The 26623-nt window shown below is 38.6% G+C and overlaps 1 protein-coding gene across 2 annotated transcripts; it reads left to right on the forward strand.

Annotated features, from left to right (window-relative positions):
• Positions 1-4454: 4454 nt before the first annotated feature.
• On the forward strand, positions 4455-25656 carry tmem138 (transmembrane protein 138). Of its 2 annotated transcripts, none has more exons than XM_072592101.1 (5): positions 4455-4628; positions 8741-8943; positions 16656-16827; positions 19353-19428; positions 20654-25656. In XM_072592101.1, exons 2-5 carry the CDS (start codon positions 8816-8818, stop codon positions 20656-20658), a joined length of 381 nt encoding a protein of 126 aa, XP_072448202.1. In that variant the 5' UTR covers positions 4455-4628; positions 8741-8815; the 3' UTR covers positions 20659-25656. The 2 variants fall into 2 exon arrangements, with proteins under 2 accessions (XP_072448202.1, XP_072448201.1); XM_072592100.1 differs by having other exon boundaries at positions 23089-25656.
• The last annotated feature ends 967 nt before the right edge of the window (positions 25657-26623 follow it).

The following is a 26623-nucleotide window of genomic DNA, read 5'->3' on the forward strand; positions in this document are numbered from 1 at the left end:
TGAAGTTATTTGGGTGGAACTGAGAAATAAGAAAGGGATGATCACCTTATTGGGATTGCATTACAGACCCCCTAAAAAACAGGAAATTGAGAAACATATTTGAAGGAGATTTCAGTTATTTGTAAGAATACTAGGGTGGTTATGGTCAGGGATTTCAACTTTACAAAAAAAGACTGGGATTGCCATAGTGTTAGGGTTTTAGATGAGAAGAAGGGGACATGAGATAGCTTTGGCAAATAGAGTTAAGGAGAATCCAAAGGGTCTTTACAAATGCATTAAGGACAAAAGGGTAGCGAGGGAGAGAATAGGGCCCCTCAAAGATCAGCAAGGCAGCCGATGTGTGAAGCTGCATGAGATGGGGAGATACTAAATGAGTATTTTGCACCAGTGTTTACTGTGGAGAAGGACATCAAAGATACAGAATGTAGGGAAATAAATAGTGACATCTTGAAAAATGTCCATAATACAAAGGTGGTGGTGCTGGATGTCTTGAAAAGCATAAAAGTGGATAAATCCCCAGAAGCTGATCAGAGATAGACCTCTGTGGGAAGCTAGGGAAGTGATTGCTGGGCCCCTTGCTGAGATAATTGTACCACTGATATTCACAGATGAGGTGCCAGAAGACTGGAGGTTGGTTATGTAGTGCCACTATTTAAGAAAAGGTGGTAAGGACAAGCCAGGGAACTATAGACTGGTGGGCCTGACATTGGTGGTGGGCAAGTTGTTGGAGAGAATCCTGTGGGGCAGGATTTACATATATTGGAAAGGCAAGGACTGATTAGGGATAGTCAGCATAGCTTTGTGCATGGGAAATCATGTCTCACGAACTTGATTGAGTTTTTTGAAGAAGTAAAGAGTATTGATGAGGGCAGAATGGTGGACGTGATCAATATGGTGTTCGAAAAAGTTCCTCATGGGAGACTGGTTAGCAAGGTTAGATCACATGGAACACTGGGAGAACTAGCCATTTGGATACAGAACTGGCTCAAAGGTAGAAGACAGAGGGTGGTGGTGGAGGGTTACTTTTCAGACTGGAGGCCTATCACCAGTGATGTGCCACAAGGATCAGTGCTAGGTCTATGACTTTTCATCATTTATATAAATGATTTGGATGTGAACATAGGAGGTATAGTTAGTAAGTTTTCAGATGACACCAAAATTGGAGGTGTAGTGGACAGCGAAGAAGGTTACCTCAGATTACAATGGGATCTTGATCAGATGGGCCAATGGGCTGAGGAGTGGCAGATGGAGTTTAATTTCAATAAATGTGAGGTGCTGCAATTTGGAAAAGCAAATCACAGCAGGACTTATACACTTAATGGTAAGGTCCTGGGGAGTGTTGCTGAACAAAGAGACCTTGGAGTGCAAGTTCATAGTTCCTTGGAAGTAGAGTCACGGGTAGATAGGATAGTGGAGAAGGCATTTAGTATGCTTTCCTTTATTGGTTAGAGCATTGCGTATCGGAGTTGGGAGATCATGTTGTGGTTGTACAGGAAATTGGTTAGGCCACTGTTGGAATATTGCTTGCAATTCTGGTCTCCTTTGTATTGGAGGGATTTTGTGAAACTTGAAAGGGTTCAGAAAAGATTTACGAGGATGTTGCCAGGGTTGGAGGGTTTGAGCGAAAGGGAGAGGCTGAATAGGCAGGGGCTGTTTTCCCTGGAGCATCAGAGGCTGAGGGATGACCTTACAGTGATTTATAAAATCATCAGGGATATGGATAGGTGAAACAGACAAGGTCTTTTCTATGGGGTGGGGGAGTCCAGAACTAGAGGGCAGAAGTTTCGGGTGAGACGGAAAGATATAAAAGAGACCTAAAGGGCAACCTTTTCATACAGAGGATGATCTGTGTATGGAATGAGCTGCCAGAGGAAGTGGTGGAGGCTGGTACAATTACAGCATTTAAAAGACATCTGGATGGGTACATCAATTGGAAGGGTTTAAGAGAGATATAGGCCAAGTGCTGGCAAACGGGACTAGATTAAGTTAGGATATCTGGTCGACAAAAATGAGTTGGACTGAAGGGTCTGTTTCTGGCTGTACATGTCTATGACTCTGACATTATTTTTCAAACTAGCTTGTGAAAGAGAATCAAAGAACAGCATAGCCTGACCAGCCAAAAGCAACATTTCAATGAACCCTGTGAACAAGGACCATTGAAATGCCTTCCCAGTCTTTCCCTCTGTTTATCACAACATTTTTTTCTGGTTATGTCTGTGTGTGGGACTGGTCAGGTAGTATCTGAGGAGGAGAATCAACGTTTCAGGCATAAGCCCTTCATCAGAAATTAGGCTTGTGGGCCAACAGGGCTGAGAGACAAATGGGAGGGAGTGGGGCTGGGAGAAGATAGCTAGGAATGTGATAGGTACGTGAAGGTAGAGGTGAAAATGATAAGTCAGAGAGGAGGGTAGAGCAGATACGTGGGAAGGAAGATGGACAGGTAGGACTATCCAAGAGGGCGGTGCCGAGTTGGAAGGTTGGGACTGGGATAAGATGGGGAGAGGGGAAATAGAGGAACTGGTGAAATCCACATTGATCCCATGTGGGTGGAGGGTCCAAGGTGGAAGATGAGACGTTCTTCCTCCAGACGTCAGGTGGTTAGGGTTTGGCAATCGAGGACCTGCATGTCCTTGGCAGAGTGGGAAGGGGAGTTAAAGTGTTCAGCCACAGGCAATGGAGTTGGTCAGTGTAGGTGTTCCAGAGATGTTCTATGAAACAATCTGCAAGTTGGCATCCTGTCTCCCCAATGTAGAGGAGACCACATTGTGTGCAACGGATGCAGTAACTTAATATTAAAAATGGCAATTAAAAATCATACATTTGATGCCTGGTGTATAAATGTACACAGTTTAGAGATGTTTCAGTTGTATCCTTTCATAAGTACTTTTCTCTGAAATCTGTTTCTCACTTCAAGATACTGCCAGTCCAACTGAGTATTTCCATCACTTGCTGCTTTTGTTTCATATTTCAAACACTGGACTTTATATTTTTGAATTTGTGCAGACAATTTCTTGATAAGTGTTGGGGAAGTTGTAAAGTAAGCAAACCAACTCTTTAACAGAGTCATTTCAATTTCAAATAATTTTCACAGCATGTAGAAACTGTGAAAGTTAAAATTTAATTAAAATAACATTTGCCTTGATTTGTGTGACAACTTCTGTATGATGGCTGCTTAAGTGCAGAGTTTGCACATTCTCCCTGTGTCTGCTTGAGTTTCCTCCCACAGTCCAAAGATGTGTAGATAAGGTTGACTGGCAATGCCAAATTGCCCAGAGCTTCCAGGGATTTGCAGGCTAAATGGATTAGCTGTGGGGAAGAGAGGGTTACAGAAATAGGGTTGAGGGGGGGTCAGGTCTGGGTGAGATCTACTTTACAGAGTCGGTAAGGAAGCCTGGTACAAACTTGGAGTCTCTCGTGGGAAATTGCATGTTAAATTTATTCAACACAAATACAATTCAACCCACTTTAATAGATCCATACAGAGAGTTGATGGCCTGCTTCCACACGGTGGGGAATCTATGCTCAGTCACTTCTTGGCTTCTTTGTCAGTTGTTCCACTTCCCAAATTAGGTCGAGACTCTTAACTTTCAGGTCTTTCTCACACTCATTACAGTGTTCCGCTGGGCACAATAAGCACTGAATTTCACAAAAACATTCTGGCCTATCTGTAATTAGTTTTTACAATGCTACTTCAGATTCCAATCTATGCATTCAGCACAGAAGGCAAGGCCAGAAATTGAGACAAGTGATGCTTTAAACATCTGGCATAGTTCGTGAGTCTCATGAATTTACCGCTGATTTGGAGATGACGGTGTTGAACTGGGGTGTACAAAGTTAAAAATTACACAACACCAGGTTATCGTCCAACAGGTTTAATTGGAAGCACGAGCTTTCAGAGCACTGCTCCTCCGTCAGGTGGTTGTGGAGTACACAATTTTAAGACACAAATTTATAGCAAAAGTTTACAGTGTGATGTAACTGAAATTATACATTGAAAAATACCTTGATTGTTTGTTGAGTCTCTCTTCTGTTAGAATGACCATGTTAGTTTCACTTCTTTCATATATAAAAATCACAAATTTTTTTTTTAGAAAGGTTACATTCTCAGGTTAACTTTAACAATTGGTGTTAGCCCCTTGTGTACTGTTGTCTGTACCATACTGTTTAGACTAATTCTAATCTAAAAAGTGAGTTAACAGAGTCTTCTTGGATTCATGCAGTTTTTGAGCAAAGTACGATGTAACTCTGCCAGTACAAATTCACCCCACAAACGTATGTGTGTGTTTGGGGTGGGGAGTTGAGTGTCTGTGAGAGAGAGCGAGCGCGTATATGTAAGTGTAAATAGGTGTAAGTCTGAGAGGGTGCATATGAGAGTGTGTGTATATGTACCGCTGCCCTCCGCTGCCCTCAAGAGGAAAACTCTGCTTTTTACCTTCGGCAGGTGACGCTGTTTCACCGGAGATGGGAAGTGACCACTGATACTTCTCCAGTCCGGCAGGTGTCGCTGCGGAAGGCTCGGGCATGCTCGATGATTCCCGTCTCGGTTTCTATGAACGCCGCCATGGCCTTGGGAATTGTCGAGGCTCCAGCCGTTCTGGGGCCTGGGCGGTGTGTCGGTGTTTTAAAGGGTGAGCAGCCTCTTCGCATTCCGTTTTACCCGTGCTCCCCGCTTTTGGAAAATTCTAGTCACTTTAAACACGTTGAGTTACTGCTGGGGTAGTGAGGATCGAATTGGGAATGAAGAATTAGGGCAGCTTGGAGATTTGTGTTCATTGGGGGGAGGAATACCTGCTACAAGTCTGGGGTCTCTTGTGGGAAATTTCATGTTAACTTATCCAACCAACACAATTCAATCCACTTTAATTGATCCATTCAGAGACTTCGATCCCATTATTTCTTAATTTATCCCAGGACAGCGATCATTTGATGAAGAATTTCCTGACATCTGCCTTAAAAATGTTTGTCTGTAATTTAAAATTCTGACCTTTAACTTCATTCTGTAATGTCAAATAATATCACTTCTATTCCCTGAACCATTCATAGATTTTGAATTGCTTTTTGATGGCCTGTATGCCAGTTTGAAAGACCCAGGTAAGTTTGCTGACCAAAAGCCTGTCGCCTCCGTCACTGGCGGTAAACATCCTCTCACCTGCATCAACTTCTTTAATCAAGTTATCGAGGGAACTGAAAATTTTAAATCAAAACAAACCAGTAACTGCTGAAGAAACTTTGCAGGTCTATCTGTGGAGAGAAAACCAAAGTTAACGTTTAAACACTTATGTGACTCTTCACCAGCAATCAAAGGTCTTTTTCCCTCTTGATGATCAACATTTTAGGTGTAGGCTAACTAGAGCATTAATTATTATTGGTTGTGACCTTCTCTGAATTGGAAATAGTTTAATCAATCTGTTAAACACATCTCCAGGGCAAGTGAGATTTGAACCTGAACTTTCAAGCCAAAGGCCTGAAATAAAAGCCAGTTTCTGTCAACTATGTCACAAGGCCCTCTCTGACTGGTATTCTACCTTTAAAAATGTTTCAATGGCCTGGTTGATTTGATCATTGTTTTGCCTTAAGAATATTTAATTTGAGATTATTAAGATTCTTCTGACTTTTTCAACTTCATAATTAACTATTGTTCACAAGTCTTTCCTTGACCGGTGCACATGACAAGCTTTTAGTATGTACTGGATGTGGGTATTGTTCAATGGCATGAAGGTTTATTGCGCATCTTTTGAGAGCATTTAAGAGATAAGCACATTATTGTTAGCCTGGAGTTGCACCTAAATCCCCAGGCCTACATGAAGCTTGATGGAGGGGAAAAAAACAGAGGCACTTACCATAATGTTCCAATTGTAGGTGTGATTCCAGATGATCAGAAAACAGCTAATGCACCATTTTTAGGAGAGGCATAGGGAGGAAGTGAACTGAGTAATTACAGTCAGGTTAACCATACTGGTAGGAAAATTATTGAGGAAATATTCTGAGGGACAAAATTAATCTTCATTTAAAAATACATCTGTTAATCAAAGATAGTTACAGATTTGTTGAAAGCTTGATATTGAATTTTTCTGAAGAGATAACTAGGTTTGATGGAATTATGCAATTAATGTAGTCTTTATGGATTTTGGCAAAGCTTTGAAAAGATCTTGCATGCAGAATGATCACCAGTCAACACCAACTGGATCTAAGGCCAAGTTGCATTCGGAGAGGATGGAAGCAAATGGTAACATTTCTGTGTCTTAATAGCTATAAGGACCTTTCCAGTTGAGTTCCACAGGGCTCAGTACTAGCTCCCTTGATTTTTATGGCATATGGGAATAACTAGAATTTAACTGGGGGGGGGGGGGGGTGTATAGTTAAGTTTGCAAAGATACAAAATTTGGGTGTGTATTTGGTGATGAAGCTGTATACTGTAAGAAGATATCAATGGACTAATTAGGTGGACACACCAATGGAAAATTGAGTTCTCCTTGGTGAAGTATGAGGTAATGTATTCAGGGAAGGCGAACAAGGTAAGGGAATGCACAATAAATGTTAGTGAGAAATGTGGAAGAACATTGGGCCTTGGGAGTGCTTGTCTAAGATTCCTGAAGGTAGTTGGATGGGTAGTTAAGGTGGATAACAAAGCTACTGGGATACTTGCCTTTAATTAGCAGAAGCATCAGAAATAATGGAGGTTATGCTTCTACAATAAAAACTAGTAGTCTGCAATTCATGCGTGAGGACATCCAGATCCCTATGCACTGAAGCATACTGGAATTTCGCTCCATTTAGATAATTTGCCTTTCCATTCTCCTGACCAAAATGACTAACCTCATTTATCCACGTTAAGCTGCACACATCAGATTGGTATTCCTGAGAGTGAACCCATTGAAAGCAACAGGCCCGGACAGAATTCCCAACTGTGCACTTAGATCCTGTGCAGACCAACTGGTGCAGGTAGTCACTGACATCTTCAACCTCTCTTCCTACAAGCCAAAGCCCCCACCTGCTTCAAGAAGACCACAACCATCCTAGTACCTATGAAAGCACATGCAATGTGCTACACTACCCAGTGGCTCTGACCTCCATGGTAATGTAGCGCTTTGAGATGCTGGTCATGGCCCACATCAACTGTAGCTCCCAGGCTGCTTCAATCCCTTGCAATTTGCCTGCCAGCGGATGCCATTTCCCTCGCCCTGCACTCATCCCTGGAACATCTGGACAATAAAGACACCGACGTCAGACTCCTGCTCATTGACTACAGCTCCGACTTCAACACCATTAGCTCCTCCAGACTGATCTGAAATCTCTGAGAACCAGGTCTCGGCTCTACCCTCTGCAACTGGATTCTCAGATTCCTTATCCACTGCAATTAGTGAAGATAGACAACTGCATATCCTCTACAATAACACTCAACACTGGAGCCCCACAAAGATGTGTTTTCTGCTCCCTACAGTACTCCCTGTACACCCACAACTGTATAGCCAAATTCCGAAAGAACGCCATCTACAAGTTCGCTGATGACACCATAGTGGTAGGACGGATAGCGAACAACAATGAGTCAGAATATAGAAAGGAACTTGGTGGCATGATGCAGTGATAACAACTTCTCTCTCAATATCAGCAAAGCAAAAGAACTGATCATTGACTTCAGAAAGAAAAGAGGAGAACATGCCCCTCTATACGTGAGTGGAGCTAATGTTGAAAGGGTTGAGAGCGTCAGGTTCCCCGGAGTGATGATAACTGACAAATAGTCCTGGACTTCCCATGTAGATGCGATGGGCAAGAAGTACAGCAACGCCTGTTCTTCTTCAGACAGCTCAGGAAATTCAGCATGTCGATAAGGATCCTCACTATCCGAAAGCATAATGCCCTGATATGGCAACTGTTTCGCCTGGGGCCGGAAGAAACTACAGAAGGTTGCGTACACAGCCTAGACTATCATGGAAGCCAACCTTCCATCCATGTACTCCATTTACACTTCTCATTGTCATGGAACACCCACTTGATGCATGTCACTCAGATGCGACATGGGGGGTCGTGGCCAAGCAACAGTGCACTGCTTGATCAAAATGTTTCAAGGTTCATCTTCATATATCAAAATTTTTTTTTTAGCCTTCTTTCCTCCAGGGAGGGTAACTTCAGCTTCCACATACTGGGCATGTAACTGCTGTATTCTATATCCCTGGAGCCATTCTAGTGTTACCTTCTGAATTCTCTGTCAAGCCTTAATAGCTGTATAACTTCTGTATACAGCTTTGAAAGAAAGAACCAAAAAGCAACAGCTGCTTTGAGGGTGTGGATTTTATATAGTACTTTGTTAGGATCCAGGAATAGGGATTCTAATTAGATAGGTGATTGATTGATGTAGCAAGGTTAAAATTATAATCATAACCAGTGAACTAAGTTGACCTCTTCTTGAGTTTGACTTGAATACACATCCTTATTAGATATCTTTACAGTTCGATGTGGAATTGGATCATGTAGACTGCATAATGGCTTAGTGGATAAAGACATCACACGATATAAACTAAAGACTTCCATGTATATTAAGTTAGCTGACCTATAATAGGATAACATTTGGGCTGTGATGATTGAGGCACAATATATATATCTTTCCAGATGCAATCCTCAGTAATCTTCCATTATAATGTGTGGAAGAGGATGGGAATCGTTATGATACATAGATTCTCATAGTGCTATTTTATGTGTGCTGTCTTAAATTCCGATGTTGAAATGCATCTTTTTATTCCAGATAATTGAACAGACCATGTCTTCACATTGCTGTAACACTGATTTTCTGTGCTGTTGAAACTGACTTCTGTGGGGAATGCTGCAGACGTCAAACTACAGCCTTGTGCTGACAATACAGTTCACACTCATGCTCTACGACTTGATGTCCAATTCCTTTTCTGAGCTTATATTCACAGAGCCAGTCATCCCACTGATAATGTTCATGTGAGTATGTCTGCATGAGAATATATTTATATTGAGTCTAATAGATTACTAAGATATTTAACAATTATTTTTAAAAATCACACAACACCAGGTTATAGTCCAACAGGTTTAATTGGAAGCACACTAGCTTTCGGAGCGATGCTCCCTCATCAGGTGATAGTGGAGGGCTCAATCCTAACACAGAATTTATAGCAAAAATTTACAGTGTGATGTAACTGAAATTATACATTGAAAAATTGATTGTCTGTTAAGCCTTTCATCTGTTAGAATACAGTGATAGTTTCACTTCTTTCATGTGTAAATCACAAAACCTTTTTTTTAAAAAGTTGCATTCTCGGGTTAGCTGTTAACAATGGTGATTTTGTGGGGTGAATTTGTACTTGCAGGGTTACATTGTACTTTGCTCAAAAACTGCATGCATTCATGTCGAACTCTGAGCTCAAAAACTGCACGAATTTATGTAAAACTCCATTATCTCACTTTTTAGATTAGAATCGATCTAAACATCATGGCATAGACAGAGAACACAGGGGATACTGGATTAGTGGTGCTGGAAGAGCACAGCAGTTCAGGCAGCATCCAACGAGCAGCGAAATCGACGTTTCGGGCAAAAGGGCTTCATCAGAAGGGCTTTTGCCCGAAACGTCGATTTCACTGCTCGTTGGATGCTGCCTGAACTGCTGTGCTCTTCCAGCACCACTAATCCAGTATTTGCTTTCCAGCATCTGCAGTCATTGTTTTTACCTCAGAGAACACAGGGGGCCAACACCTTCAACATATTGTCTAGCTATCACCATTTTAACAGCTAACCCAAGAATACAACTTTTTTAAAAAAAAGGTTTTGTGATTTACACATGAAAGAAATGAAACTATCACTGTATTCTCACAGATGAAAGGCTTAACAGACAATCAATTTTTCAATGTATAATTTCAGTTACATCACACTGTAAATTTTTGCTATAAATTCTGTGTTAGGATAGAGCCCTCCACTATCACCTGATGAAGGAGCGTCGTTCCGAAAGCTATTGTGCTTCCAATTAAACCTGTTGGACTATAACTTGGTGTTGTGTGATTTTTAACTTTGTACACCCCAGTCCAACACCGGCATCTCCAAATCATAACAATTATTGTGAATGTGTAGAATTGAAGGATAAAGTTTAAACGGCTAAAATTGAGACTCTTGTTTCATCTACTGGACCACAAACTTTTCCATTCTTCTTCTTCTCCCCTCCATTATCTACCCTTTCCTCATCCTAAATGCTCCACTTTGAGTTATCCTTCCACCTCAGACTATAGGCTTTTAAAGTTCAAATTTGTCAGCTGCACATTGTTACTTGTTTTGTTTAGGCCTGACTAGACATTGTTGTGCTCAGTGCTAAAAGTCTCTTCCCCTCCAAATCATAATGTGACTTTCTGTGCACACTACTTGCTAATTTTACAAATGCAAAACCAATGGATTGTCCAGAAGTTCAGCAGGGAAGCTTTTCAATTCAGTGAACTAATTGCTCTAAGATGAACATGCTTGTTATCCTAGCTTTTGGATAGCAGAAGGACAAATGAACTGTTGGAAGTACATTCAAGGCTACAAACTATAAGTCACTGCTTTAAATGTAAAAATAGGTAGCAGAAAATCAATACGAGATTACAGAAATGGACAGTATTGTCCTACAGTGGTTAATGTGATCATCTGACAAACCTAGACAACCCACATCGACAAAACCAGCTGCATCAGATTTCTCGTTTTCAAAAGACACGGAAACAGTGAGGCATCGAGAAAGTTCCATTACTTGTTTTACTCATTTGCATGACAACTTCACATATTTGAAATGAAATATTACGAGTAGAGTGTTCAGCTTGAAATGTACAAACAAACCATATTTTAGCTTGCTTTGAGCAATAAAGGAAGGAGAAAGCAACATGGACTGAAAAAAAAAGCAATGCTGAAAACTGTTCTCTCCCTCTCTCAATCTCAAATCAACTCCCCATAAAGAAGCAAATTGAGAACACTACTGTTTACCAAAAATTCAAGGTTATTTGTAGGCTTTGCCTTTGTTAAGGAAACAGGAGAACACTTAAACTGTTGAGACTTAAGTTTCACTTTCATACCTTGGGGACTCTTTCAAAAATTTAAACTGCAGCTGTTTGTACCTTCGAGTCTGCATAGACGTCCTCCTCCCATCCCTTCTCTTAAGTTTATTAAGTTGTGTGTATATGTTAGATTTCGCATTTTATTTATTTTTCTCAGGTTTAATAGTGAATAAAACTCCACTGCATTTCATTCAAGAATATCTCAGAGTTGGCTCTCCTTCATTCTTCATTTGGTGAACTCATTGAATTTAAGTGTGAGAGCCACCTGCTTTAAAGAAAATTGTTGTGACTTACCATCAGAGTTTAAACAAAAGGATCTGATCACACCACCTCAATTGCACATAAAACATTTGGGGGCTCCATCCAGGGTGTTATCCAGTAAGATGAAGTAGTGGAAAAAATGCAAAAAGGTTTGCTTGAGTCTTTAATATTAAAGATGCTAAGGTATCCATGATTGATGTTGAGGCATGCATGGAGTAGGATGAAGTAGATTATGTATGAAAAGCTAAAAGCTTTTTACTTTGAGGAATTATTATTGAATTAGGTATATTGTCACAAGTATACTGAAAAGTTTAAAAGTCACCACTTACAGAACCATCTTTGGTCCAAAGGTACCTCAGTACCATAACTTGGTACAAAGCAGAAAAATAAAGAAAACAAAGCTTAAGATAAATATTACAGTCCTTCTTACTAAAAAGTAGAAAAACAAAGAAACACAACTAACCATTCAATACCACAGTCCATAAACGGCTCGCCATGCTGGGCTCGCATTCCTCACAAGGGTTCGACCTTGCCCCGCTCCAGGCTGCTGTTCTCGCTGCCAGCCACCGTGGGCTGCCTGCTCTCACTCTTGCCACCGGCTGCCTCGATGTAGCTCGGCATCTGTAGGTGGAGTTCTGTCAGAAACGCAGGGAAAAAGAAATTGCAAAATGGGCAGCAAAAATACCTTGAGCTAGAACCTTGAGAACAGTGAATCAGGTAGAATAAAATTGGAGCAGTTAAGATTAGAATTAGAATCAAGGTAGAAAAGAGAAGAAAGAGAGAGACACAGGAATGGAAAAGACAGTGAGTTCAAAGGAGAACTAAAGAGAAAGGGAATTTAAATTGAAACAGCTTAAATTAAGATGGAAGACTGAAAACAGCCCTGGTGAACCTGCAAAAGCCACTTTAAGTGGTTCAAGAACTCTATCTTTTCTCATTTGGACTCGTGTCAGAGAACAGAAGGTAGCAGGATCCAGAAGGCAGCAATTCTGGCTGATGACACAATTAACAAGCAGACCTCTAACTCAGAGAAGCTGGTGTCTCAAAATTGTCACAGACCCGAGAGAGAGAAGGGTGAGGCAGATAATCCTGAGACGAGCCGGAGAGGAAGGAGAAGCCAGGCAGAGAAATGGTTCAAATCATTAAAAGGAATGAATCTGATGAAGGTGGACAGGAAACCTCCAAGTATTTTCATTGCAAGAAACCAAGCATGTTTGAAAAACTCAAGCTGCAAAACCAGTGTCTGTAGCCTTAAAGGTAGTCACTAACTGCTCAGGCATAACCATTGATTCGGCTCGCTGTAGGAGCTTGTGTAAAAAGAAATGGTGATCACTGCTTGAAACAGCAAGGGATAAAGAGATACTGGATTCTTTGAGAAAGTGCAATATTTTCCAGCTGGAAGCAACATAAATTTCAATTTACTGATTTAAAGGGCTCAGGGGAAATTGTATTGAGGTGCCATTAGACGGTGAAAGTATTATGGGTCTGGTAACAATTGGTGTCGTGCCAAGCTTGCTGATGCTAGGAATAGATACTTTATTGGGGAATAATTTGACTGGTCACTAAATTTACTCCCCAAATAATAAAGGACAACAGGAAGGCTGGGGAAGCCAGCAAGAGTCAGCAGCACGTGGGAACCAAGAGAAGTTTGGAAGCCTAAAGAGGACAGCAAAACTCATGAGGGTTGAAGTGACTAAAGAAAGGTTGATCAAATTAAACCAAAAGGAAGCAAAGAGACTGGCAACCAGGAAAGGTTTGAAAGTGCTGCAGAAGGCAGTAAAACCTGAGAGGTTTGATGTAGCCCAGGAAATGTCACCTGATTTTACAGTAGCCACGCCAGGAAAAGGTTAGGGCTTCACCAGATGGAGTTACTGTTAGAGCTAGGCAGTCGTCATGAAGTAAATTAAGAAAGGTCAGGAGAGAAAGAAGGTGAAGCCTTTCTGAGTGAAAGAGTCAGAGGAGGCTATAGCAGCAGCTGAACATCCACCTGGTGGCAGTATCGATCCAGGGAAAGTGAAACTAATTAAGGGAAAACCAAAATAAAGGGAAGGGAATGTATTGCACAACAAACACATTGGTGGAGCAAACAAACCAGGGGCTTACCAATGACTTAAACAAGCGTTTACCTATTGGGAGATCCAATAAACTGACTTCAACTAGTCAAATCCGTTGTTGTGAATGAAGTATTTTGAGAGCAAAGTGCAAGATACAAGTCCACATAACTTACAGGAACTAAACCTTGGATAATTTACTACCTAATCTCTTGGAAGTCAAATTCACATAAAAAAAATCTGAATCCAGTACCTGGATTCTGGAATTGGGCAGTGAAGGGTTAAGAGTTGGGAATGTGGCACAGCTCAGCAAATAAGTCTGACTGTCAGTCTGAAGCAGATTTTGAACCCAGGTTAGGATTAAGAGAGTAAATATGGAATATGTGGGTATTGTCATCCCAATTTTTGTTATGTTCTTCCAAATTGACCTGGTAATTAATGAATGCTCTCCATAAACAAAAAGGAGAAGTATTGCTTGCTTCTGTTATTCATGCTGGGGAGGTGTTAAAACCTTTGTGAAAATAGGCTGTCAATATTAAACTTTCATCATTCTTTAACACATGAGACTTCAATGGACAAAACTAGTTTCTAAAAGGACACAATTGACCAAGAATGGCAGCGATGCTTACCTGACAAGCCCCTATGCAACCCCATTTGGACTGTATAAAACCGACTGCATCAGAACTGCAATTTTAGTCAAGATCTTTTGAAACTCCGTGAGATGTAAAGAATTTTATGTCACTTGTTTTACTCAAACTTGTGTGGTAACCTCACAAATTGGAGATGCAGGATTACTGGCAGAGGGTATTATTTGATAAAAATAATGGAGCTAGACTTCAAATATCAAACAAAACATACTTCAGTCACTTACTTTGAGCAACAAAGGAGAGGAAAGCTCTTCTCTCCCTCTTTCAATATCAGAAGTCAAAGCTGGTGAAAAAGCAACTTTGGAAAATCACCAGTCACTGAGAAATCAGTTACCTTCACATTTCACCACAGCTGACGAAACAGATCCAAATGTTTTGTGATTCTGATTTTATACTTACTCAAGGATTTAAAATTTTAAATTGGAGCAGCCTGGACATAGTTTCTTGCATATTATAGAACCCCTCAACTGACCATGTGCATGTATGAGATTGCTTTCTCCTTAGTAAGTAATAAAACTCTTTTACAGAAGGAAAGCTTGGCATAGGCTCTCCCTTGCTTTTAATCTGTTTACATAAATTAGATTAAATTGTTATAATTGTAACTACTTAACTGGTCTGTTGTGTTCATCTTTCTATCTCTGTCCTTTCTGAATGATTACATTTTTAGTTACAACTGACCAAGAGCGGGTGTTAAAAGAGAGTCATCGAGATGTACAGTATGGAAACAGACCCTTCGGTCCAACCCGTCCATGCCGACCAGATATCCCAACCCAATCTAGTCCCACCTACCAGCCTATATCCCTCCAAACCCTTCCTATTCATATACCCATCCAAATGCTTCTTAAATGTTGCAATTGTACCAGCCTCCACCACTTCCTCTGGCAACTAATTCAATTAAGGAGCCAATCACTCGTCCATCTCATCAGAATAACTTACTATCTTGGTAAATTTAGCTACCAAATGTCCTCATCCAAGTCATTGCTTTCGATTGTAAATGATTGAGGCCCCATTACTGATCCCTGTGGCTATTTGCAACTTGCAGACTCAAAATTGACCTATTTATCCCTACTCTCTGCTTTATGAGTCATCGAGTCATACAACAGAGAAACAAGCCCTTTGTCCCAACTCATTCATGCTGACCAGGTTTCCAAAACTGAACTAGTTCTGTTAGCCTGCGTTTGACTTAAATCCCTCTGATAAGTTGCCAGTCACCTGTCCATGTTAATATATTTACCCCTGAATTGTGAGATCATACATTGTTTAGCAATCTTTGGTGTGGCACCTTATCAGATGCCTTTGTGAAATTCAAGTGCAGCACCCCTTTTCCATCTAATTTATTACTTCCTCAAATAATTCTAATAAATTAGTTAAACACAATTTCCCAGTCTCAAAACCATATTGACTCCAGTTGATTTTCATTATGATTTTTAAAGTTTTGAGCTATCACTTTAATGGATTCTATCAGTTTCCTAATGATAGGTATTAGGTTAACTGGTCTATTGTGTTCCTCTTTCTGTCTCCCTCCTTTTTGAATAATTACATTTACTATTTTTGACTCTACTGGGATCTTTTCAGAATCTAAGAAATTTTGGAAGTGTATAACTAAAGCAGCCACCACTTCCAACTATCTCTGCAGCCACCACTTTTAAAACCTTAAGATGCAGAGCATCCAACCTTCTGGTTAACCTTCTGGTTTAATAGTTTTTCCCCATATTTTTCCAGTTTCTCTGATGATAGTGATTGTTTTAAGTTCCCCTCTTCTTTTCACCTCTTGATTTTCAAATATTGATGGCAAGCCTTCACATCGGCTTTGTTATTTAAAAAAACCCAACAGTGCAAACATGACAGCAAGTAGAAAATGCACCAACTGCCTTAGAAAGTAAAGAGCTAAACTTTACATTTTTCTCCAAGCCAAAAGAACATGGAGGGAAACAAACAGCTAGGTAATGAAAGTGATAATCTTGGATTTTTCAGTTAAAAATACTTTGTCCTCTTAAAGTTCCTTCATTTGCTTGCAGATAGCACTTGTAGTATTAGAGTTCAAACCTTGATTAATTTCAATACAACTGTAGTAGAACCTGCACAGTTTAATACAATACTATTCACAAGCTTAAAATTTACATATTTATAAATCTTTTCTTAAAGAATATATTGTAATCTGTGTTTAAATAATTTTACATTTACTAATTTCTTAAAGATATTAATTAGTTTCATTATTACTTCCTGTTTCTCATCTGAATGGCCATCCATCTTGCGTGAACCTAAGTAATTAATATTATCAGATTATTCTTTCGGAAATTGCATCACAGTTAACCCAATTCTATTATAACTGCATTCTTCTTCCTGGTCTGGTGGAAGTTAGCTGAACTATAAAGCACCTTGGATATAACCCTAGTTGAGATAACCACAGATTAGTAAGCGAACCTGGAATCTGCTCATTATTATATGAGGCACTGTATTTACCCAGTTGATTGCACTCAAATGCAGTGTTTGCTGAAAGAAAACCAAATTGCTGAAGAAACTCCAGCAACATCTGTGAGAAACTGCTGATTTGTTTTCAAATGAATAGTATGCAATCATTGGCTGTGTTATTATGGAACTGCTATAATTAGTCTGGGAACTTTAAACCAAATCTCTCTTGTTTTTTCTCTCTCTCTCCTTTCAGTATTCAGGATATTGGAATCCTCTTCAATATCATCATCATCTTCCTAATGTTTTTTAACACATTCATCTTTCAAGCTGGCTTGGTCAAATTGCTGATTCATAGGTTTACTGGAACCATTGTTGTTACTGGCATTTACTTCGTTTTAAGTGTCAGTTTTCATGTTTGGATTCAGGTATGCAAACCTTAAGTGATGAAGTTGCAGATATTGCATTTAAGTGAATAACAAATTACTGCACTTGAGTAATTAATTGCAAGTGTAATTTGAGATGTAATCAATTATTATTCTGTGCAACATTTAATTGTTTCTTGGAGAGAGTGGGGAGAGAAATTCCATCATATTTCTGTAGTTGAATAGGGTTACCTTTTGTAATACAGTGGGGGTATTAAAATAAAATATTTAATTCAAAAGAAATATTTGAAATTTTTGAGTAAGTCAATGTCTAAAATGAAACAAAAGTATTCAATGAGTTGGCTATTCTGAACCAAGTTGGTGTTACAGTTGCTTTCAGGGTCCTTGACAGGGACATTTGCCAAGGTTCCAGTAATTAATAACAAAAGCTAAAACATCTATATGTGTAGATATCTGGCCAGGCATCACCATCCAATCGTCAGCCAAAATCATATCCAGGTTTTCACAGAGGAAAAATTAATCAATATTTCTGACATTTGAGATATAGAAACAAACAAAAAACCCTCCCTTTTCTGCTGTGGTCACAATAACCCACAATTAAAGGAGCAAAAGGCCAACCTGCTGTCATCCTGATCTGTGCTGACTAGTTGGAAACAATAACTTAATGTTTTGAACTTTCGCCCTGCGAATCATGCTTCTACTTAATTGTTTCCCACACATCATGACTGATATTTTTAGGAAACTTCTGTCAATTTTCGAAACTGTTTTTCCTTGAGCAGGTTAATTCTCTGCTTGGTTACAGATCTATGGATCCTCAAAATGTTTGATCTCAGATGGGATTTGAAGTTGTTAGGCGACTGTATCGTGCAGGGAATCCTGACAGGATTCAGTGGCATCTTCAAGCAACTCCACTTCCAGCTGTTGCTAGATGACAATCACAAAAGAAACATAGATTAGCTATGTGCTCCTGAACAGTGTGCTGAAAATAGTTAATTTAGCATTGATTTTGGGTTCAAAACAGGGACATTCCTGATTTGTCATGGATCAGTTATTCATGAAATAAAGAAAGTATGTATTTTATTGAGAAGCTCTTATGAACTACCAAGGTAGCTAGCGCAGAACGCTACTGAAATTGAAAAAAAAATCTTTGACAGAAGGTGAGATACATCACAAAGAAGTGATTAAATGCTAGCTGGGTTTTAAATCCTTTTAGGTAGTAGGATAAAAGAATGATTAAAGTGTTTCATAATTTTCAAGTCCAGGTAAATTATGAGAAGTAACAATGTGTCTTCATTCCAATATAGTGTAACTATAATAGGAACAATAAAATGGAATAAGAAAGTGCACCCTACAATAGTAATGCAAGGTATATATGCCTCAGTTTTTTTTTTATCTAAAGAATTTTTTTTAAAAACAGTGATTTGGTAGGTTACTGAAATCCATCTTAATCATTTGAATGCTTGAGATTAGGCTGGATTTTTGTTGCCAGTAATTCTGTAGAAACAGTGTCCCTGTTAATTAAGGCATTTTAAAGAAGGTGCTGCATGTTTCAGATGGAATTTATATAATTCTATCATGCATGGCTAAACCTCAGAAGGCATGGTGTGCAAAGAAAAGTAGATAAATTTGGAAAGTGCAACAAAAGAGACTACTCAGTCATTGAATACATCCTAGCTCTTTTGAAGAACAATCCAGTTACTCCCCTGCTCTCTCCCCATATCCTGAAACCATTAAAATTGTATCCACCACTCTAAGGAAATTAGAAGAGGAAATGTGTTTGGAGAAGCAGAGAGCCATGATGATGGGAAACAGAATCAGAGGAGAGGCACTGCTTCCTATATTTAAACTTATTGGCTAAGGTCACGAAAGGGATAATATAAATGGACTTTGTTCTATTCACATTCCTCTTTTTGTGCAATCATTCATGGGGCTGAGGGCATCAAAAAAAGCAAATTTGGGAGTATAGCTGCATCTCATCCATGAACATCCTTTTAATTTCTGATGTTGCATTAGTAAGCCATTGAATCGTGCTGATTCTATTTATTTTAATTGTAAAGAAATCTGACATTTAGTTTTAACCTATTCTCATTGATCTTCTAAGCTTTATGTCTTTGGACAACATAGAAGAACACAGTGTTTCTCTCAATTTCTGTTTGAAAGTATAATCATGAAAAGAATAATTGTTGACCAAGGCCATGCAGTTTCATATTTCAGATGTAGAAGGTGGAGGCTTTGGTTGATAGGAAACTTAATTTGCTAACAAATGAGATGTAGTGTTACAAAAAATTCTGAACAAAAGCAATTTCATTGGACTTTATTTGAGCATCACAGATGTTGGCGATGTTCCTATTTTTGTTACGCATGTGATGAGAAAGAAGGTCAAAGGGATTTGGTTTGCTTATATTGTTAATCTGATTAGGTGATACATGGGTGTCAGGTTGTTTAAAAGCATTACTAAACCTGTTGCAAGTGGTTAAAATTGGTTGTGTGTGTTGCTAGAAACAGTTTCTATGAGCTGTTTAATCTTACTCACCTTTAATATCCACTTCAATTCTTATTCCTATCAGAATCTGCGTTGGTTTAACATGCGTGGGTATGTGTGGACAAATGGACTTCAAGCACTTTTTGTTTTCCATCGGTTAGGTATGTTTCCATTCAAATATTATCAACGAGCACACCCACGCCCACACACACCCAAAGATACCCACATAAACACACACACAGCTGGGGGAAGTTTACAAACAATCCAGAAAATAAAAATAGCAAGTGTTGAAGAAACTCCAGAGGCCTGAGATCACCTGTGGAGAGACAAACAATGTTAATGTTTTGAGTCCAATATGACACCTCATGAAAACTGAAGAGAGGTGGAAATGTGATGGGTTTTATGCTGTTGGAAAAAGGGGGAGCAGTAAGAATGGAAAGTCAGAGCGAGGTAAGAGTGAGTTCAGAAATCAAGCGTGTCCTAGAGGAAAAACACAAAGACAGTGGTATTAATTTTGGAGAAGTGACAAACCTAAGTCCAGAGTAGGTGTTATTAACAGAATAAATGTCAGTTTTGACTGAAAGCAAAACAAAGACAAGCTACAGACACTTGTGTGGGTGGGGGAAATAAAAAAACATTATGAAGGACAGAGTTAATGGACTGAAGTTTAGATAAGTCCAGAAGGCTGCATGTATCTTAGCAAATAATGAGGTGTTGTTCTTGCAGCTTGTGTTGGTCTTCACTGGAAAACTGTAGTATGTCTCGAACAAATGTGAGTATGAGGGCAAGGTGGAGCAAGAAACCTACATCTTTACTTCATTGTTGTCAGGCCAAGTCCAGCTGCTTGAAAACACATAATTTGACATCAACTACTATTTAATTCCAAGGCCTTCTGCAAAATTCACTGCGACATCATGTGCAGAAGACCATTTGAGGAGAGGAAAGAAAAAGAATGTGAACTCATTGTGGATCTAAATAAATAGAGCATTGTGGAAAGTGCTAATTTACTAATGCATGAAGAGCTACGATATAATGGTTAGGCATAACATGGCTGATTTAGCAGTTTTTCAACTTTACTTTTGCTGTCAGGAGAGTGGTGGAATCATAAAATGGAGTAAGATAGACGTATATAGGAATAAAGAAAAGTTTACTTCCTAATGATTAGCAATAAGAAATGTGTTTGGGGAAGTATCTGTAGCAGGCAAGTATATGTAATTTTTAATCAGTCTGTTCAGACATGTTATTGGCAAACCACTGGAGCTGGTGGACATGAGCCAGGTCCTTCTGGCCCAGACCTAGGGACAGCCACAACTGTGCCCTAAGGCCTCTTAACAGTCAGGTACACATTGATTTGGCATTGCTAACACTTCTTAATTTGCATTAAAGATTGAAGATGATGACACCTGCCAGTAGCTGATTTTTGGATTTTGCACCTGTGGAGTACCACACTGAAAACTTCATTTGTTTGAAACTGAAATGGAAGAAATTGCTATATAAAGTAATGCAGAGTATCGACAATTATATACGATATTTGGTTTCCAAAATGTTTCTTACAAAAACTCCTTCAGAAATCTAAATAGTCTGCAGAATTTCTAAGACAGTATTACAGGAATTGATTCATTCTGACAATTCTTTCTTATCTTTTTAAAACCTTCAACTTTATCAATCTTAGTCCCAAATGCATGTTTTAAAACCAGTGTGTGGGCTATATTTTGTTTATGCAAAAACAAAATTGTATATAACAAAATAGACCCTCCACACACCCTTTTGTCCTCCAACTGTTCTGAGCTTTTTTTCCCTATCATCAGCCATTTCTAGTTCTTTCCCTGTTCTCATCCTTTTTCTTCCTTCCCTCATTGTTTGGTCCCCTGTTACTGATTGTATCTCTTTCTCTTTTCTTTGGCCCTGCCTGTTTGTCCCTTTCCTTTTGTTCTCTGTCCACCCACTCCATCCTTTAGACTGTGATACATCCTTCGAAATACTGATGTTTGAAATACTGATTCGAAAAGATGTTTGCTGTGTGAGCAGGGAAGCATGAGAATACTTCACTTCCTCCACCACTTACAATCAGTACCAGCAGTGTGTATCTACAAGATGCAGTGCAGAAATTCACCTTAGACAGCACCTTCCAAACCCATGACCACTTCTATTTAGAAGGACAAGGGCAGCAGATGTATGGGAACATGACTGCCTGCAAGTTCTCCACCAAGCTACTCACCATCCTGATTTGGAAATGTATCACCGTTCCTTTACTGTCACTGTGTCTAAATCCTGGAATTCACTCCCAAACAGTGTTATGGGTCTACCTACAACACATGAACAGCTCCTCATCACCTTCTCAAGAGCAACTAGGAATAGACACTAAATGCAGGCCCAGCCACCAACACCCACAAATAAATTTTAAAAAGCCTGCTGCTGCTTCGTAACAAAGAATAGGAAATTGAATAAGGTGCTGGATAGCACCACAAAGGATTGGAAAATAGAGCAGGGGCTAACTTTATTTTTAGGAATCCTTTCAAGTTATACTTCACTCACTTTCTATGATTTCCTGCTCCCTGGCAGCGAGTAACACATTTACTGATTTGAGGAATAGTTTTTATAAAGTCAATGTGGGTTATTATTTGTCTTTTGAATTCAGAGGTCTTAATAATACCATTTTTAAAAAAATGTCTTTTCTCTTGTTGCATAGAAGATCTAGTCCAGAACATGACATTGTGCTCCTAATACTTCCTCTGCCTGTCCCATAAATGATTAGCTGCAGCAACCCTCTTCTTCTCCTTCACTTCTTCCTTTCTTCCCCAATGCTGCCAGTTGCTAGCCAAAACACATCTTGCCACAATGACAACTCAAATTCATGTTCAAAAGTTTGAAATTATATTATAATTCATTTCTATTAATAACACTTACAACTGTTGTTGCATAAAAGTACATTACTTCCACTCCTGGTCAGCCCTGATACTGATTTCTTTTTTTCATCTCAAAAGTTCTCACTCCTACTTTGGCAGGGTTGCAAAATCACTGATCACCTTTGTAATAGTAGCTTGGAATAATAGTCTTGAATCTAGTCAGTGATTATTTCAAATATTTAATGTTGGAGGACATCATTGTTGAAGACTGATTTAGATTAGATTAGATTCCCTACAGTGTGGAAACAGGCCCTTCAGCCCAACCAGTTTACACCGAACCTCCGAAGAGTAACCCACCCAGACCTATCTCCCTCATGCACCCAGCACTATGGGCAATCTAACATGGCCAATTCACCTAAAATGCACATCTTATGACTGTGGGAGGAAACCCACATAGACACGGGGAGAATGTGCAAACTCCACACAGACAGTTGCCCGAGGCTGGAATGGAACCTGGGACCCTGGTGCTGTGAGGCAGCAGTGCTAACCACTGAGCCACTGTGCTGCCCCTTAAAGATTAAATTCCCTACAGTGTGGAAACAGGCCATTTGGCCCAACAAGTCCACACCGACCACCCAAACTAATTTCTTTACCCTATATTTAGCAGTGCTAACCACTGAGCCATCATGCCACCCTTTAATATTGCCTTTCTTGATACATGCATTGGCATTTTATAATGACAGTAATTAATTTGGCCTCAGCACTCATGGAGTAAATAGAGAGTATTGAGGCTATAATCAGTCGTCTAAACCAACTCTTATCAATTAGTTTAGTGGGGCTTCCTAGTACCAGATATAAAATTTTGTGTTACATGTATATGAGAAAAAACTTTGATCTGTTTCTACAGATGCCATGATCTTGTAGAAAATTTAATATAATTTCATCAAGCACTAACCTGATTTTACCACCCTCCAGCTTCTGTTTTATACTATTATTTCTACAAAAGAACTACTCTCTGCCTTGGTGACCCTCGATTGTATGAGGACTCAGAATGGCTCCGAAATGAATTCTTCCGTGTCCGAAAATAAAATGGCAGAATGACAAATGTCGTGATGCATTGCATTACAAATGGACAGTTACGTGTACAGATTTGCATCTGAGTAAAAAGACATTTTTAATTTACTAAGAATTTTCTAGCGATATTTTTGAAAAAGTACTCTGGGGCTGCACTACACTAAAACTTGCATATTCTTTCTGAACTTGAGCAGTATGAAGTGGAAATTCTTTGAGCACTTTAGTGCTGAATCATTCAGTTGCCATTTAAATCTTTGTGTCAAACAATTATTAATTTTGATCAAATCTCACCAAATGTATATATTTCTTTACAAAAGCTGGAAATCTGAAATAACATCAGGTAATAGTGGATTAGGCAGTATCTGTAGAGAGAAGTGAATTAATGTTTCAGGACACTGACCTTCCATCAAAATTTAATGAGCATTAGAATACTTTGGATATTTTGTCATCTCCTGTTTTATACTACTTCTCCCTGAAAAATCTGCTACTGCAAGGATGAAGTTCTGTGGCATGAGTAGTTCTCCCAGTTGACTTTATTCATGTGTGATCTAGATGAGTAGATGTCATCGCTATTTGATTGTGGAGAGCATGGTAATAGGTGCTATTTGTGATTTCATCTTTAAGAGGTGAATTTATAGTTTGATATTTATGGTTAATAATAAATACTAATGACAGTACATCATGAGATGCCCATTAGTTCTGAATAGTTATCAGAATGGCAGTGCAAACATTTTTCTTTACTTTTCTTTTACTAGACCAAAGATAGTAGCCTATAATTTGATTAATCAGCACAAATAAAGTTTAACCTCCAGTTGGACCAAGCTAGCTCAGTGTTACATTGTGTTGTGAATAGTATATTGATTTTAAATTGAAAATTGAGAAGGTTGTATTTTAATTAGTGTATGGAATGTATTAATAAACAATGAGTATATTTGATCATATAAAGCTTTAATATAACTAGAGATAAATGTCCATGGTTTTGCTAAATTGTGATGTGGAGAAGCTGGTGTTGGACTGGGGTGGACAAAGTTAAAAAATATTTTTTAAGTTACTCAAACAAACAGCTTTTTAATAATATATGTTACTGTGTCCCAATTTGATTTTAATTTTCCCACAAGACTTTGAGGTATCAGGAAGCAGATTTTGAAAGGGTCCAGGAGGAAATAATGTGAAATTTGCAACATACCCCACATGAAAAAACAAGAGATTGATGGGAGGTCTGAACGTCTGTAATGATTCAGGCCTGGTATAAAGAGCTGTACTTTCAGGAGTGAGTTAAGAGTGTTAACAGCAGTTCAGGCATAAGCCCTTTGTAAAGAAGGGCTTATGCCTGAAATATCAATTCTCCTGCTCCTCGGATACTGCCTGAACTGTTGTGCTTTTCTAGCACCACACTCTTGACTCAGATCTCCAGCATCGGCAGTTGTCACTTTCTCCTTTTGGAGTGAGTTTCCAACAGTAGCCCTACAAGAGAGGAGGAGATGGTATCAAAGATTCATTAACACTATATGGCACAAAGGTGTCCACAATTCTCTGAATTAGCAGAAAAATCTGCAGTTGTTTTGACATTTGTTCTATATTTTACTTGTTATATTTACATTTTTAGATGTTTAATTTTTGAAATATTTTTACTTTTATCTTAATTATAAAATAATGTTTGGATGTGCTGTGATGTATGATTCTAACTTTGACTTTGTATTTTATGTCTGAAAGGTATTTTGGAGGAATATTAAATTCTATACATATTTCTTAAAAACTTGATTGCCCTTTATTGAATATCTAGTAATCTGTTTGTTTCTTCACATTTTGCAAACTTTTAAAACCTTTAAAATAGATTCTGTTTCAAGCAAATGTAAAATGTTTTTTATATGGTGTACAGGAAGAAAATATCCAAAAGTTTGACTTGGATTTTTTAGCATTAATTTCCTTCCAGTGAATATTCTGGCTTAATGCTATTCATTACTTTTGTTCAGACTGCCCAACAAATAAAATCTGTATTGTTTGTATTCTGTCTCATTTCAGCAGCAGAGTTAATCATAACAATTTGAGCTTTTTAAAAGAAAAAAACCGAATACACTTCTTCCCTAAGTAGGCTACAGTTTGAGTCAAATTGAACAAAGAGCAGTAAATGCTAGAAATCTGAAACAAACACATGAAGATTTCTGGAGAAACCCAATAGGTTGGTAGCATCTGTGGAAAGAAAACAGAGTTAATATTTCGAGCCCAGTGACCTTCCTAAAGAAAGGTGATTGGATTTGAAACATTAACTCTATTTTCTTTCCATAAATGCTGCCAGACTTGCTGAGTTTCTCCAGCAATTTGTTTTATTTGTTTCAATCTGAATATGTCTCTTTTAGGATACTGAACTGAATGAACTGTTGTGCTATCAGTAGTAACAGTGGAATCTGTAAATCTTATTTAATGTCAAGAAAAAGTCAAATATTAAACATTACTTTGGTTTCAAGTTAATTCAGTGGGATTTAATTGAGTTATTATCAATAAACATTAGAAAGTTTTCCAGTTGAGCTATTGCATGTGAGGTATGCGAGTGCAAATGTTCTCAGTTCGGTGCACCAAAATGTACTTTGACTGCTGTAAAAGTAATTTGTCAAGAATGCGGTCCACATGTAGCTTTTCAGTTTACAAATACACCAATTAACATGGTAGATAGTTGCAACTCGTGAAGAAGCTTTAGAAAAATACTCCATACAGGTATTCTTCAGCTTGTTCAAGAGCTTTCATACAGAAGCCAGGATACAGAGGTAAGGAGGTTAACAAGGAATTATTTGGGTGGGAAACTTGCATTTGAAACTCTTAAAATTAAATAAAAGCAATTAAAAGTTGAAGTTTTCCAAATTGCTTATTTTGGTTGCATGCTAATTTTGTTTGTTGTGTAAGCACAACCAAGTCTTTTGACAATACCTACAAGTTTCACACACTTAAAAAATGTATTCTGCTTTTTTAATTTAAAAAAAATGCTTTTCTCTGGTCATAAAGAACAAGTCAAATGGGATTTCCCTTTGATTAAACCATGTGGGCTTGTTCTAATTATACTATCCTTATCTAAGTGCATTGTAAGGTGACATTAATAATAGATTCTAGCATTTTGTAATGTCTAATATTAGGGGCTTACTGGTCCATAATCATATTTTATACTTCTCTCCTTTTTCTTGAAAACCAATTTAACATTTGTGAGCATGAAATTGATGGGTTCACTTCCAAGTTTATGGAAGATTGGAAAATCCTAGAGACTGCATCCAATATCTCACGGCTATCAATTTTTGAACAGTAGGATCAAGACCATCATGTCTTTGGAATTTGACAGACTTTAGTCCCTTAATTTTCTTCAGTAATTTTTTTCTGCAAATGTTAATTTTCTTAATTTACTCACGTATTTTCTACCCTAAATTGCCATCTACTTTTGGTATGAAACTTG

Source organism: Chiloscyllium punctatum, chromosome 22 (assembly GCF_047496795.1).
Source record: "Chiloscyllium punctatum isolate Juve2018m chromosome 22, sChiPun1.3, whole genome shotgun sequence".
Lineage (NCBI taxonomy): Eukaryota > Metazoa > Chordata > Chondrichthyes > Orectolobiformes > Hemiscylliidae > Chiloscyllium > Chiloscyllium punctatum.

What these genes read in the sequence shown, in the direction of transcription:
- tmem138 (XM_072592100.1), top strand. Translation starts at nt 8,816, where the DNA reads ATGCTGCAGACGTCAAACTACAGCCTTGTGCTGACAATACAGTTCACA. An exon ending in ATCCCACTGATAATGTTCAT is followed by an intron (nt 8,944 to 16,655) that starts GTGAGTATGTCT and finishes CTCTCCTTTCAG; the next exon opens with TATTCAGGATATTGGAATCC. An exon ending in GTTTTCATGTTTGGATTCAG is followed by an intron (nt 16,828 to 19,352) that starts GTATGCAAACCT and finishes TATTCCTATCAG; the next exon opens with AATCTGCGTTGGTTTAACAT.